We start from the raw sequence: 16,326 nt of genomic DNA, 5'->3' as shown, positions 1-16,326 counted from the left end.
ATGTTGAGCAGGGTTTCCGTTTAGTAGTTGTGTTACCAGTTGCCAGTTGCCACTTATTTGCAGCGGGCCAAATCACTGAGCACAGAGTGTCAGAATGTAAATACACTCCACTTGCCGTGGCAAGTTTTGGCTGCACCCCTTTTCAATGCCTTGGGGCCATGTCTTTGCCAGCAGTCAAGAGTCGAGTTTTATGTTATTTTCGACTGGCATAAATTTAATCGTGTTTGTGGCCTAAATCTGCATACTCTTCAGCAAGTCAGACTGCTTAAGGTGGTTAGGAAATAGTTGCCAGAAACGATGATGGCAACTTAATTAAGATGAGCAGCGGTTGCTCGTAATTAAAATGATGAAATTTTGTGAGCATATTTAGATACAGAGATATCATTTTAATTAAATTGCTTTCTCATTTTAAAATTCAGTTAATTAGTTTTATTTTCAATTTTATTTCCGATTGCTGCTCTATTTTTATTTCTGATTTAATAATTGATTTTATTTTGCAACTATCTAAAATTCGAAACTAGGTGAAATCAAGTCATTGTCTTGCTCTTTGCCAGCTTTGCTTTGTCATTGTCGTCTTTGCTTGATTTCTTGTGAAAGTGTTTCACTTAAACTTAATAGTATGGGAAGATGCCACTGTTGTCCACAAAATCTAGAGCATTTGTTTTTTATGGATTTCGGGCAAAATTTCATTTTTACTCAGCTGCAAGTTTATTGCCGACTTTTATGCGATATGAAAACTCAGTTAATAATATCGTAGGAGAGTAAAAAAACAACCATTCTAGTTAAAGTATTTTGTTAATTAAAAAAATTAAATTTATTAGAGTCTAGTTTGTAGAGTTTGGTTTGTACTTTCGACTTAACTTAAATCGTTTTTAAAATATTTCAGAAAGCACTTTTTTTTTGGCTTGCCACAGGTTGACTTAAAATGTAAGCCGAATATATTTGTTGATGAAAAAAAAATTGTATGAAAGGGAAGTGAAAATATATATCCCTTATATTTATCGATTTAATAAATTGCAAGTTCTCCACAGGTTTCGTTTTTATGTCTTCGATTTAAGCTTGAGTGCTCTCTTTTTGGAAGCTTTCGCTTGAAAAATGTGCACTAAAATTTGAGTTTGGCTTTTTTATACCCGCTACCCAAGAGAAGAAAGGTATTATAACTTTGTGCATCCATGAAATGTATGTAACAGCAGAAGTAACCGTCGTCAACCCTTCATTAATATATATTCTTGATCAGCGTCATTAGCCGAGTCGATATAGCTATGTCCGTCTGTTTGCTTAAAATGCTTCCCTCGTATATCAATATACCATCGGTAACCATTGGTATATATTATATTTAGTATTTTTGCGGCATATTAATTTAGTATATTTTAAGATTAATACCAAACTTTTCGGTTTTCATATAAAATGGTTAGCAGGTGTCTCACAGTCGAGCATACCCGTCTGCAGGTTTCTTACTTGTTTCAGCTGACACAGTTACGGTTACGGTAGAATTTTTATTATCCTTCGACTTTTTCCCCTAAATTTTAGCTTTTAGCTTCTGGTTCACAACCAAGCAGGACAGCTCAGAACAGACCAGGACGAGTCGGTAGACGGCAGGACAGACAGTCTGTTCTCGCTGTGTAAAGTGCATTTTCAGTTTTGTAGTTTATTACTTTCGCTTAAGTTTTTGCCCTTTTTAATGCTGTTCGATTCGCTGGCTGCCTGTTTTCGATTTTTATGCTATTTGAAAGTTGTGCATGATATTTTTTTTTTGCTCCTATTGCTTGTTTTTAAAGTGCTTATTCAATCGAACAAATTTGACTTATTGGGCTTTTGGGAAAACTTAAGCGATGACATGAAGATTGAAACAAACATGTAATCTAACTTTAAAAACTGTTTGTAACGTTCAAAGTATTGCATGTTCAGCGTTAAATATAGTTACAATATTCATTTTATTTATGCCTTTTTCTGTATGGGGGGATATTTTCATCAAATTCCCTTCTTCAATAATGTTATTTATAATTCAAGAGGTAAGCCATCATATTAATATTTGACTGTAAATACTCGAAAGCCTTTTCATTTATTTTCAAGTCAGTTAGACTAACTTTGGTCAAAGGCATTGCAAGTTGAATTTTGTTGGTTAGTGTTTGACTTATTTGCAAAAATGTGAATGTGTGTGTCTGAATGTGGACGGTAGACTGTGTGTGGGGGGGGAGGGGTTGAATGGACTGTTGAATGGTAAAAGTCATTGAAAGTTACACTTTACTTGCAACTTTTGAACAAATTTAATGCAAAAGTTTGCCTATGTCATATATAACATGCGTTTATATAACTGAATATCCTTACGAATTTGCCAAAAAGTTTTAATGTTTGAATTGCTTTTTTGCCGACAACTTTTGGTTAAATCATTGTGAATGGATAGCGGTTACAGTTGATGTTAAGTATTGTTAACCTTCTCAGCAAATACACTTATTCCATGATAAATTGTCCAAATGCGAGTACGTATTAAATATTTTTGCGCTTCATTTTCTTTCATTCCCTTTCGAGATCAAACATGAATGAAAAAGATGCTGTCATGTGTTGTATCAATGCACTTCTTTTGGCTAGCAGAATTAAAGGCCAGTTGGTTACAGAAAACATAAAATAAAATGTGATTAATTACAATAAGAGGGGGTCGTGTATCTCTTACTTTACTTTGGAAATTTCTTTATAAATGTTGAAAAAAATCACATGAAGGCAAGCTCTTAAACCTTGAGCTCTAAATGAGCCATCTAATCTGAAGTAATCTGAGTAACAAATGCCATGGTTGATAATGTTAATAAGCTCAACACGTAAATTTTGCAACGTTTAAAATATTGCACGTACTTATCATATGAGTATGTGCTGTAAGAACCGCAGGAAACAAACAAAATGTCAAAATGGCTGCCAATATAACAGAGCGAAAAAATAAAATACACAGAAAGCGAAAGAGGGAAAGAGAGAGCGAGACTGAGACTCAGATAGCCAAAGGCTGAGAATTATGATTTCGTCATGCAAAATGCTACTAAACAGTCATAAATAAACGCACACATACCCACTCATAAAAGAATAATGAGTGTGTTTCGGAGAGAGCGAGCAAAAAACAGAGAGACAGAGAAAGGAGGGAGTACAATAATAACGAAGAATATATGTGTATGTGTGTGTGCGTATGAAGCTATCACGTGACTCCTTACGCACATTGCACGCCATAAATTACAAAGTACTTTACCCGCCAAACTCAATTTACATTTATGTACACACACTCACACACACACGCGGGCGTTGAGACACCCACGCCTTTGGCAGCTATGCTGATAACGAAAGCAAACCAGAGAAAGAGAGAGAGAGAGAGAGTGAAGCGAGCGAGCGAGTCACATGCTAAAGCAAGTGTAAAGCAAAAAATTGTTGCATTAAATTAGGCGCACAAAAAGTTTACGATGCGTCACTTGCGCTACTTGCCTCACGCCACATTTAAATGTCGATAAATCATTAAAAAAAAGAGAAAAAATATAATAATAATAATAATAATAATAAAGCGGAGAAAGCAACATTAAAACGCCCAGCAAATGGCAATTCGCAAGGGTGAGGCAGAGTGGAAAAGGAGAATGCTACCAAAGTTTTTTTTTGCTTGATGCTCTTTGCTGCTTCTTTTTCTGCTTGGTGCGATTGTTTTGCACTTTTATAACCCACAAAATAAGATTTTTATTGCTCTGCCCTCAGCGCTGTCTCGCACTTCATAAAAATGTAAAATATTATGATGACTAACCGACACGTACTTCAACATATTGCCAAACCTTCTTTCTCTCGTAGGCGTCAACGCTATGAAATGTGCGTTACACCCAAAGAGCGAGACGACGACGACGACTTTTGCTATTGGCAAAAATCATCAAGACTGTAAATTTTGCAGCAACGAGATGCCCTTCGAATGATATATACATATACATATATATATATACATGATTTCGTTATTCTGCAAGCTCATTTTATGCTGACTATGGCACAAACGATGCGTTCAACGGTAATTGCTCTATAAATGCCATTTCCCTAATCGATTGGAAAGGTGAATGAATCCCAAAAGCAAAAAATTCGGGATTGACAAAAAGAGAATTGAAAAGAATATGAAAAAAATGTGTATTATAAGATAAATTCAAGTCTAGTTTTTTTTCATTTTGCTGACAAATAGGGGATCACACTTAACAAGCACTTGGGTCAGGGCAATTGAGATTGTCATTCTGCTCGCTTTTTGTTAATACAGTTGATTTGTGCTGCAAGAAGAGCTCATTTATAACATTAAAACGTCTTTTTGCTTGCCTCGCACAATCATCTCCCAGCTAGTCGTACATAGTTGGTAACAAAGGAATCTCTTTAAAGCCTGGCTGCACACGCTGCGTATACATAATACATACAACTTACCGTAAACGGTAGTCTGGAAAATGGAGCACGGTAAGAACTGATAGTGGCGGCAGCTGGTAACTGCTTTCAAGCAACTGGCAACTGGCAACTGGGAGCTGCCAACTGAATGCCACTTAATCTTAATACATTTTACAGTTTAACCCATGCATCAGCTTAACTCGGGCTTAACTTACCGCAGGGCAATCCTGCTGCTCTGCCTTTGAATTTTGCATATTCGCAAAAGTGTGAGCACATTTTAACCAAACCAATATGCGGCAGACACCTGACTCCAAAAAAAAACCCTTAACTGCCATCATGCAGGCCCTGAAGAAGAAAATGAGAGAGCAAAATACTGAACGAACTACGAAAAAAAAGAAAGGGAAAAGTCTGGACCAGTTCTAGGCTAACACCCAACTGGTCTCAATGTTGTTGCAAATTGAAATATGCAATTTGTCGTAAGAGATTTTGTGTGGCTCCGGCATACGACTGCTTCGACTTTTTCATGACTGCTATGACTGCTTGGGTGGCTCCACTTGGGGTTGGCCTCCGTTCTACTTTTCAATTTCAACGTATTATCGGTTAACAGCATTATGCCAGCGTTCAGGCGTAAAACTGCTTAAGAAAATTGCAGCGTTACAGAAAAAAAAGAAGAGAAATGTAAGTAGAAATTGGTTGTCCGTCTGCCTCAATGCCTCACTGCTTCACTGCCTGACTGCCTGTTAGTCAGCCAGCCTTATATTGCAATTGAAGCTCTAGCAAGTGCTTTAGCACCTTTTGCCTGGCTTAATAGTTTTTTTCTCCGACCCGATTCGCCTCAGCAGACCATCATCCATCAGGAGCTGCCGTTTATATTGGCAAAATGTGCCACATAATTGCGTTCCAGTTACATTTTGAACACAATTCCGTATTCTGTCATTCCACATTGCTTTCGGTGTGAGTGTGAGAGCGATAAAGGCGCTTACAATGTGGCAACTACCGTAGTGCATACTATTTTTTTTGTATACTGTTTGCTGCACTTTAATGACGCTCTTAAGCTGTTTCGATCCCGATTTTGTTGCCATAATTGATAACTCGCATATGTCAGGCTCATCAATAATCCGCATGACGTATACGTAATATACGCAAATAAGCAAAATCAAATCATATGCCCCGTATTGTGCTATATTATGACTCGCGGCTATCATCAATCCACAGATAGGAAATTGTCAAATATTAATGGCCATCAGCTTGTCTGTGTGTGAGTGTTTTTTCTTCTCTTGTCCATTTGATACAACTATTTGAAAGTGTTTTTCGCTAGTTTGATTGATAAATTTATTTCTCCTTCTCTATCTCATCCTGTCGCCTATGCGATGTCCTGTCGCTGGTACTCTGGTATTGTGTTTGCCTTGTGCTTGGGCATTGTTGTTATGGCTTCGTTAGTAAATTATGGCCACTTCCGTTTTTGCTGTCGCTGTCTAATAAACTGAACCCTCATATGTTTTTGTTGTAGCCTAGTGTTAAGTGTGCTCTGTGTGTATGTGTGCCAGTTTCATTGTGGGTGTGTGTTATGGCTTACTTATGAGATTCCTGTCTGTTTTACTTTTCTTTTTTTGCTGCCAACTTCACTTTGCCGGCCACCAAAACAAATTGACGTAAGTCGTGTGTAATTTATAATGAAATATTGTATATGTTCCTTGGCAGTTTGGCAGCCAAGTGTATGGAAGGTAATAAATGACACTGTTTGTGTCTACGCGAGTATGTGTGTGTGTGTGTGTGTTTGTGTGAGTATAAGTGTCGTATTCGTAAAAGCCTAATGGTGTGCAAGCGAGTGTGTGAGTATTGGCCCATATCTGCTATTGAATACTGTAAAAAAAGCTGAAACCTTTAACTTTTAACTGTGCTGAAAATTGAACTTAAGTTTTCTGCGTGTTTTATATGCCGAAGTTACTTAGTGAAATCAAAGAAATCGTTGCTTGTGCTGATGAATAATACATTTGGCCTCTCAAATTGAACAAATAATTCTACGCCGCGGGTAATTTCCCAAGTCAAATAATTATCTGGCCGCAGGTTTGCTTAGCATGAATCTAAGATTAGCAGGCACTTATTCGGCAAATGTTAATAAGTTGAATTCCAAATAAAAAATTGCCAGCCATCTATGCAATTCCGTTGTGTGTTGCTAGAAATGCTACTATGTACCTCACTGCTCCCTACTTTTGTAGACTGAGTTGCTTTTTGGGACTTTGGCGTTGTTCTTTTTTGAGTAAACATGCCTTTAGATATTCGTGCCACATGGCGAATACTTAATGCACACGTGGCATGCAAAATGGCAGTCAGTAACGCCCTGTAATTAGACTGAGACATGCTAAGTGCACAGACACTGGCTGGAGTAAGTGAAGAGTCTCGAAAGGGGAACGAGAAGCAAAGAAAAAATAGTCAGAAAGTGAGGAAAACAGTTGGCTTGGTAACGCGCCAAGTGCATGCCATAAAAGTAGCTTTGCTTCTTGGGTTAGTTTAATTCAAATTTGTTATGGCTTCTGCCGCTTTTCATTTCAATTTGCACACATTTTTCAGTAATTCTTCGTTACTTAATTGTGGATGGAGGGATACCGGCTTTGTTGTGGTTAGTTTATTGAGGAATGATGATAACAAAAAATTTGGTCTGCGAGGAATGTCAACGTGGTGCTTGGTCCAATTATGAAGTTTGACTTATCAATTTCTTGGAAAAGGACCTTATACAGCTGTGTCATCCCCGGATGAAAGGACATTTTTCTGGTTCACATTTAATGCGCAATTTAAATTCAATGCCTCGTCCTTTGAATACGTGTTGGTGTTTTTGTGTACGCCTGTAAAAGTGTGTGTGAGAGCATACTTTTCTGGGTCAAGTGGCCATTGCAAAGGTAAACTTTTCGGTCATTTGGCTGGAGTGTGACAAATTTTTGATGCATATTTTATGCTGTGCCTTTGCTAGTATGTTGTATGTTGTGTATGCTTGAGTATCCTCTGTGTGTCGGGATTGAGACAATTTTCATGAGAAGCTCTGTATCGTTGAACATGCGATTTAAAAACAAATTTTAGCATTTTATATTGAATTATTAATGATATTAAACTATGTAAACAACGAAAGTTTCCAAAGTTCTTTTTAAATACTGATTAGTTTATAAAAAAAAAGTTGTTATCGCTTCACATAAATTTAATTACAATACATTGGACAAAATAATAAAATTAGGAAAACAAAGCAATAATGAACTTTGCTTATTTAAAAATAAGTATTTTATCGGTTCTTTCTGTTCTTTTAACAGAGTCATTTTAGTTGTAATAAGATATATATATTATATTAAATAACTCCGAGACTATAATTGATCAATTTTTTTTTCCAAAAGCACATGTAATGTTTGCATCCAGATCATGTTTGTTTGAAACAATAATAACTATAGTATTTTTTATTCCCGAAAATGTGGTTGTGATTAAATACAAATTGTATAAGTTATTCAAGAAATTCTTTTGTATGGGAAAAAACGTTTACTTATTACGGGTCTGAGCCTTTAAATATTTTATTGTCGTTGTAGAATAATTTTATTGTTATTATTCTTATTTTATTATTATTTCGTTCTCGTATTTTGTTTGTAATATATACAAATTAAATCTTAAATCTAAAATCTTAAAATCCGGGAATATACAACCAGTGTTCAAGCATGAACATGAAGACTTCCCACGCACACTGCGCTGTGACGCGATAATATTAACTATTTGAAAATTGAATTGAGGTTGTTATGTGTTGCATGTTGGAGAGGTCCGCTATAGAAAAGAAACTAAAAGACCTAGGATTTTAAGAAATAAAAGTCAGTTCAATAACAGAATTCACTAGAGGCACAATTGTTCAATTGACCTAAACGCTTTCGCTTAACGCCAATATGTGTACAACTGCTGCTGCGATTGTTACAAAAAGTAATCCAAAGTTTTTCCCTCTTGCGCAAAATTTATGGGATTATATCAGAGTTCTATTTTTCTGGTAAAGTTGTTAGTAGTTTTCTTTTCAGAAGCACGAAAACCGAAGCAAGTTTGACTTTTTAACCAATAATAATATAATGCTGAGCCCGGGAAACCTATTTTCTCGGGAGTTGTTAAGCACAAGATACTCTGTGATTATTAAGCTAAGAATATAATAAACTCAGCATTGGATACTGAAAATTACTATTGACACAGTTACCATTAAACTTCACATCTTTTTCTTTCATTGAATGAATTTATATGCGTGACTTTGATCCTAAATTTCTTATGCTACTTCCCTGTCATGTACACAAGTCGAAATAAATAGAAGAATTTAATTAAATCCAACTTACTGACTCGTCTTAAACATTTCACGTCGAATTTGTGGAAAAGTGAATTTCTATACTTAAGCATGAATCAGATCTACAGCATTTTGAATGCATTCTTTTCAAAAATAGGAAATTCTCCTGTCCACTACAGTCCATAACGAATTATTAATTAAGTAAGTTGAAATTTTTTGGGGCTCACATTTCACTTAGTTTGCATTTAAATTGCCTTTTTAATTAGCTTAGATAAAAAAGTTTTTAGATGCTCATCTGGTTGTGACTGGTTTTTGTTTCGAAAATTTATTCAGAAGTGAATTTCACTTGAAAGCTCAAATATTTATTATGTTATTAGCATTTTGCACACTCTGCATTCGGATCCAAAAATACTCTCAATTTGGCATTGATGAAAATTAAAAATTCATAATGAAGATGAGTCCCTCTTGTTTTCATGTGACTGACAAATGAGTTGTTGTTTAAAGCTTTTGTTGAATATTCAACAGTTTCGCTTTAATCTCGGTAGCTTTTGCTTACGCTGAAAAAGTTCTGCACCAGAACAAAATGTAATAAATGTAATTTTAAATTTTCTTTTGCCACATTTTTTTGTTTGGCAATTGTCTAACACCACCAAATGAGCATGAACACAACGAGCATACCCACAAATTCAGCAGACGCCAAAACAAAAAAAAAAAAAGAAAAGAAGAAAACTCTCCGTCTCCGCTTCAGCAAAGAAACAATCTTAGCGAGCTGAAATATCTGGTTTCCAAAGTTTTTCACTGGCAAAGTAAAAAGTTTTAGTTGTGCTTTCCACTTGTCTTTTTTTGGGGCCATATTATCGCTTTAAATTTAGTTGTCTTTCATATTCTTACAGCTGCGAGAGAATATTTATGTAGGCTTTATTTTGAGAATTTGTCTGTTTTTTTTGTTGTAATTTTTGGTTCCGGATATTTCTGACCAACATTTTCATTTCCGCATGCAACACGCAGACTGTGCATCGATTTCCGTTTCCGTTATCATCAAATCCACTGCGTGGCATGCGGTATTCCACCAAAAAAAAAAAAATACCCACACAGGAGTAGGCGCATTGGACTATTTTATTTATGCTGCACACTTGTTGTTGTTTGACACATGTCTGCGCTGCGACTTTTCACAACCAAATGCGTTTTTAACAATATAATGCAAACTAAATTTATAGCTTTGATCGCTTGTGTATCTAGAATTTTTAGTAAGTGATCTCTACTAATATTTTGTAGAAATTGCTTTCTAGTTTTTCCATAATGTTACACATTGTGGAATAAATTCACTATAACCGCTACTCATAGGATAGAAGTTGAAAGAGCTATAATTTTTTTTCGACAGCACTTGCGCGCAGATCAAGTTTTGCTTAAAAGCAGTCGAGCAGACTCGACTGTAGCTTTCTTACTTGTTTTAAATATAGATTATATTTTTAAATGTTACTTTCACCTTTTAAATTTGGTATTAGACTTCTGCATGAATGCATCCAAAACGACAAATGAATCATTTATTCTAAATGTGGGCACACTCTTATTTCTGCACAGTATATTTGGGTGTGAGTGAGTAGGGTAGTATTTTTTATACTGTACTCAATCGAAATGAGTACACTGAAAATAATGTGCTATCTTCTTCTGACCTATAGAGTATACTGTACAGTAAGAATGAGTGCAGTGTTTTTGAAACACTACACTGTACAGTACTGTTATGCCGCAAATGAGTACATTCATGCAGAAGTCTATTTGGTATCATTGAATTTAAGATTATTTCATAACGCTTTAGAAAGGAAGAGTATATTTGATCATTGAATTTAAGATGTACCCTATCAATAAATATTGAAGTATGGACCTTATTGAATATGGCATACTTAAAATGTATCAGATGCCTATATATTATTGAATAGCTTTAGTACGCTCAAAACCAGCTCTTGCTTGTATTATAATATTCGATAGGCAAGACTTTCATTTGCTTTATACGAGTAGTATTCTCATTTTGCGGCTTACTCTCACGATATTGTTATCACATGCTGTTGTCGTATATCAATTTAATACGACTGTGCCTGTGACTGTCGTTGCATACTGTGCGTATGAATGTTATGTATATTTGCTGGATTTATGTGGGGCACGCGCTGAAACTTTACTGATTGCCGGCACTTGATTGGCTCATTGATTTATATTTTTGTGGGAGTGGCAGTTACAAAAGATATTGTTGCGAGCTTAGGCTGTGGATCTGCCAAAATTGCATTATGGGTTTTATTTATTTTTGTTTTTGTTGTTTTTTGTTGTGTGCGTACTTCTGGGTGAATATGTTGCAATTGCTTGACGGCTCGAAGGTCACGTATGTAAGTCATAGCCACATAAATCTCAATGGATGCGCTATGGTAGGTTATTGGCCAATGGCCGATATTTCTTATAATGTGCCATTAAGCGATGCCAGCAGATGTTAATCGCATGGAAATGCTGAAGATTAGAAATTATGACATTACATTAATTTCTCAAAATGCCACACAATGGCGGCTCATTTATTTGGTGGGCCCGACAAAAGTCAGTTAAACACGAAATATGACCGACATGCAAACAGCTGATAAACTTGAAATCTGTACACGAACGAACAAAGCCAACTACATGAGAGCGGAGAGGAGATGATGAACGGAGAGGCGGCTGCGTCTACCTCTGACTGCCCTCAAGAACTCGCAGGCGACTGATATAGACCACCCAATGGACTTTGCCTTAAAAAGCGGCAAATCATGCTTAATGTGGCATTTTCTGGTTTTTATTATTATTATTCTTTACTTTATATATATTGTATTTTTTTTTTTTTGAGTTGGAAGCGAGAACAAGCTGATGATTTAAAAGAAAATGCCAGCCGACGCAACAACAATAACAAAAACATAAAAAAGCCAGCGAATAAAATAAAATGAGGTGGAAGTGGGGCAGAAGACAGAATGAGAAGGAGAAGCAACGGCAAAAGCAAAAGCAAAAGGCAAATAAAAAACCACAGAAGCGAGAAAGGACTTCACTAAGCAGGCGAAAAGGAAAGATGATATAAATTTTATTGTCATGTCCAAGTAGATTAAACTAGCTGCATGTCCGAGCCAAGCTAAGCCAAACCAAGGCAAACCAACTCGAGTCGAGTCGAGTCGTGTCGTGTCGTGTCCTGTCGAGAGCTCAGCCCACAAAAGTATGCTACATAAAAGGCACATGAGATTTATTAAGAACTTTCCGCACCCGTGTACGTGTGCTGGGTGTGCTTATGTGAGGCAATAAAAGTATACTTTCAACTTTTGCATGGCATATTCATACATAGACTAACCTCATCTGCAAAAAAGTTTCATTAATTTTGACATTAAAAGTGGGATTTCTGTTTACTTTTTTGTTGCCTTTTTTGCTCTTTTTCTTTGTCTATTTTTTTCATTCTTTTTTTCTTTTGCCTTTGTAAATTTATCTGGCAATTCATTTTGACATGACAGCCAAATAAATAATGATTTATTTGCTTTAATACCGCTATCGGCGAAAGGTAGCTCCAGGCAGGGCTCGTCTTCATCTGAAGGCTCATTAAGTGTTTGGCTTTGTTGCGGCGGCGGCGATTTGCATTAAACTGTCAAACATTTTTAAAATGCTACCGTTTTAAGATTTATAATCTCTAAAGACTGATTTCGTGCCTGAAAAGTTTGCCACGTGGGCATTGACGCGAAGCCGACCCAAACCTTAACATAACATACATTCATCCTATATATATGAGAAACCCTTTTGGTGTCCATTTAACGACTTGATACCATTGGGATTCGTTTCAAATCTGAAAAGACTTTAGCAACTGATAAGCGAAAAAGCAATACATGCTGTCATAATGGCAAATGTAATTGGCCATCCAATTAAGGAACCAGACATTTAATTTTCCTTTTCAGTTGCCATTCACAGCGTTCACAGCTCAAGGCTCAATTAGTCGTCCTTGATACGCACATTGCACTCAACTGGCACAAGGGCAAATATAAAAACAAAACAAAAATAAAAAAATAAGAAGGAACCTTTCTAAACCTTGGGGCTAGCCAGCCATTGAGCAATTTGTCATAATTCCACATAAAATCTTGCAATTCAGTAAGGAGACACTTCAAGACAGGTCACCTTGTTTGCCACCCACACAGGCTGATCCCTTTGGCAAACAATCGCACTCGGGCATCCACTTAAACGACTGTCATCGAAGACAAATTACAGACAAATGTAAATTTTGTCATACTTCAACGGTTCTTTACATATATTTTATACATTTTTCATACTCAGCTCAAAGTGTGCGTCGACATTTTCTTTATCATATTCATTTGACACAATCTCACCTTCTATATTTAACCTATCGAGTAATTGGATGTTTATATCCAGAGACGAATAAAATCGGTGTAAAATATTTTTTAAATATGCCAAGATTAAAATTTTATTCGATACACCAATTTTTAATTTTAAGACAACTGAAAACTCGGAAAATTTACAGGTGATAAACGTGACAAAAAAGTAATTGAAAATTATTGAAAAGCATTTAAAATCTTGTAGCCGTGTCGTTCGCATATTGTTTGGCAATTTGACAGCACAAACACAATACTGTCATTAAGTAAAGCTGCAATTAAGTAACTCGCGCTTTCGATGTGCCCTCTAGACTGAACTGGCAATTTGTGTTGAGTAAACACAAGTAAGTAAACGCAATTAACTTAAACAAACGAGGTAAACAGCCATGATGCTTAATTACAAATAAAAGCATCAAATTTTAAACACGATATTAGAACATGACAAAATATTGGCACACGACGGATCGCCGAACCTTGAATACTCTTCAATAATCATCAAAAGTAAATTAATATTTAAGACCGTCAGAATCGAAAGCTTTTTAATGTGGAAAGTGCTAGTCCTGGTTAAAAGGCACTGAAGATAATTGATTTCATAGTCGGTTGCAACTGCTGTCAGACATCAAATCAAGGCGCCAGCAGATTGTCTAAGGTTTGACAGGCAAACATACAGATAGTCAGACAGACAGACAAACTAAATGGCTGCATGGGTAACTGACACGAAGTGGTTGAAGTGAATCACGTTGGCCAGCCGGAGAGGTATTGCTGTTCTGTGTTCTCTGCCACGGAATTGCGTATTAAATTTTACTTCTAACGCCCTGATAGACAATTGAATTAACTGCTGCTAGGAGAAGTAGAGGCGTTACATGCCTTTACACTTATCAGTAGCTAGCAACCCCACTTTGGCAGGTGCTAAAGGCGCGGACTGCGGCTGATGGCGTCTATTATGGCCGCTCCTCATTTTCTCTCCCTCTCTCGCTCTCTCTTCGGAACTTGGGCTTCGTTTTTGCTTTTTAATTAAAATGTAATTTACAGCCATGTCGAGCGCTGGTCACTGCAGCTCTGTTCCTGATGCACTGTGTGATTGAAAGACTGACTGACACACGGATGAAACGAAGGAGGAACTGGCAGCTGCTTGAGCATTGGAAATTATTGGCAGTTTGCTTAACTGTAGCCACGGAAATGTTTCCGTTTTGGTTTACATAATCAAATTGCCGCCACTCTTTTTCGCAAATTGCTTTCATTTATGACTGATGGCCAGCATTTGACACGACCGTAAAGAAAAAAACGCTGAAATCTCAATCAACCTTTTTGGCAGTCATTAATTTTCAAGATCCGCGACGCATATTTAGGCATTAGATTAAATTGTTTTCTTTTAACATACATTTAACTAACCACACAGTACAGTGGGATTCAATGCCTAAATGTCGAGCTCAACTGAATATATATATGTGTATTACACATTTATTTAAACACTGTAGAAAGTGTGATGACTTTACTATATTTAAATTATAACAGCACGACTAACTCAAATCAAAATAAATGTGATTTATTTTAATTAATATTTGCAATTAATCTTATATATCACAATATTTTAGGCATCATCAGTTTGATCCACTGTTGGCATATGACAAATATTCAGAGGGCGAACGCGAACAAGGATGAAATGTCCACGCAGTCAGTATGACAGACAGGCAGACAATCGTTTATACGCTTTTTGCATAAATTTGGCCACTTTGTGTTTGGCTCCTTTGCCTATTTTGGTGTTACTTTTTTTTGTGCTATGCCCAACAGCTTAGCAAATTCTTTGGCATTTGAAAAATGTCGAAACATTTGTCCATTTGCGCGATATGGATAGGGAGAAAGCAGACAAAAACGAAGAAAAAAAGTTCTGCAAAAAAAAAAAAAAAACTTTTGCAAAGCTGACCCTTTTCGACATGGTCGCCAGTGAGAGTGGCCTTTTGGGATTAAGAGGCAGGCGGGTAAAAGCTGAAGAAAAATTGAAACAAGTTACCCAAACCATTTTCGTTCTTTACCGCTTGCCAATTTATTCAAATGCCTTGCAAAGTGCTAAATAAACAAGACTGAAAAATGCCTAGCTCTTTGGTTAGCAAAAGGGGGCTGATTTTTTTCTTTTTTTTGGGATTGAGCATAAGCATGTGCGTCATTTTTCTTGGTTTTAGGCGTTGGAGCAGAACGAAAGAATGACAAAAAAAAAATAGAAAAAATTATTGCATACTTATTCGGAGGCAGAAAGAAGCCGCTCACTCGCACACACTCACCTTGTATGGGCACATAAATATTTAGATAGAGACAATCCTCTGATTGATTTTGCAGATAGGGCAGTAATCGCTTCAGATACTCCAATCGACCCTTGGGCATGCGCTCGAGAGCTGCTGTCTCATTGTGGATGTCCGGCAGTCGTTGTGGACACACTGGACTAAATCTGCAAAAAGGATGGAGAAAATTGAGAAAAATGTTGGTTAAATGCAAAACTTTTGCGCTGACGTTTTTTTTTCGTTTTCGTTTTTGGTATTTTTATTTTTTGACTTGATGTTGTCGTTGTTTTGAAAAAGGTTTCAAAAAGTTTCGGAAACAAGCTTATTTTTATGCCAGGCCTTTGTCTGTCGTTATAAACAGATTAATTTGCTAGTATTGTGTAATCTTTGCCGCAGTCAACGTCAACAATTTTACATTCTGTGGACTCTTGGCCTGATTGTCTTTGGGTCATAATAACTTTTTGATTTGAGCCCAAAGTTTGTGCTTTAATTTATTTGGCCTCCCCATTTTGTCAAAGCTTATTTCCAGTTGGCAAATTGGTTTTCGATTTAGCTCGACTCCTTCTCCGTCTCTTTCTCCTTCTCTCACTGCGTAATGCCCGCCAGCTCAGTTGAATTTACGTTGAGAATTGGTTGCACTGCTCAACAATTCGGTGATAGCCTAGCCATGTCGTGCAACTGCCAACATCAACGTTAGTATTTGCCATTTTAGCCTTGCGCTCATTTATGACTGGCACTGCCAGCGCCTGTGCTTCAGCCCGAGTCTGCTCTGACAGCTGCCTTGAACTCGCTTTCATTTTACCCGTATTATTTGTTTTTAATCTGCCGTGTGACAGGCATCAAACTAAGTATCCCGGGGCCTGGATTTAACGAGTTGTTTGGCTTTAATGTGCAAGCCCAATTGCACAACAAGTGTCAAACGCAAATGTTATATTTATAAATACCGGGTTATACATATTAGCAATGTAGCTTTCTTGCGAGAAAGATAACCATAACTTTATAGTATTTGTTTTTTTTTGAACCC

General features: G+C 36.6%; 1 protein-coding gene and 1 long non-coding RNA gene across 4 annotated transcripts in view; one reads left to right on the top strand and one right to left on the bottom strand.

Moving 5' to 3' along the window:
• The window catches only part of LOC133838867 (neuroligin-4, Y-linked), a 77,357-nt gene that overhangs the window by 13,550 nt on the left and 47,481 nt on the right, over nucleotides 1-16,326 (bottom strand). For all 3 annotated transcript variants that reach the window (XM_062270100.1, XM_062270099.1, XM_062270098.1), the window contains one exon: nucleotides 15,306-15,469. In XM_062270100.1, the coding sequence (XP_062126084.1) occupies nucleotides 15,306-15,469 (164 nt within the window). The remainder of the gene's footprint in view (nucleotides 1-15,305; nucleotides 15,470-16,326) is intronic.
• Nucleotides 13,005-14,542, top strand: LOC133838871 (uncharacterized). Its single transcript, XR_009894012.1, has 3 exons — nucleotides 13,005-13,175; nucleotides 13,235-13,370; nucleotides 14,059-14,542. It is a non-coding gene; the product is annotated as an uncharacterized LOC133838871 (long non-coding RNA).

This window comes from Drosophila sulfurigaster, chromosome 2R (genome assembly GCF_023558435.1).
Source record: "Drosophila sulfurigaster albostrigata strain 15112-1811.04 chromosome 2R, ASM2355843v2, whole genome shotgun sequence".
Classification (NCBI taxonomy): domain Eukaryota; kingdom Metazoa; phylum Arthropoda; class Insecta; order Diptera; family Drosophilidae; genus Drosophila; species Drosophila sulfurigaster.
Note: the sequence above shows the minus strand (reverse complement) of the source record. Positions and strands in the feature narration are given on the sequence as shown.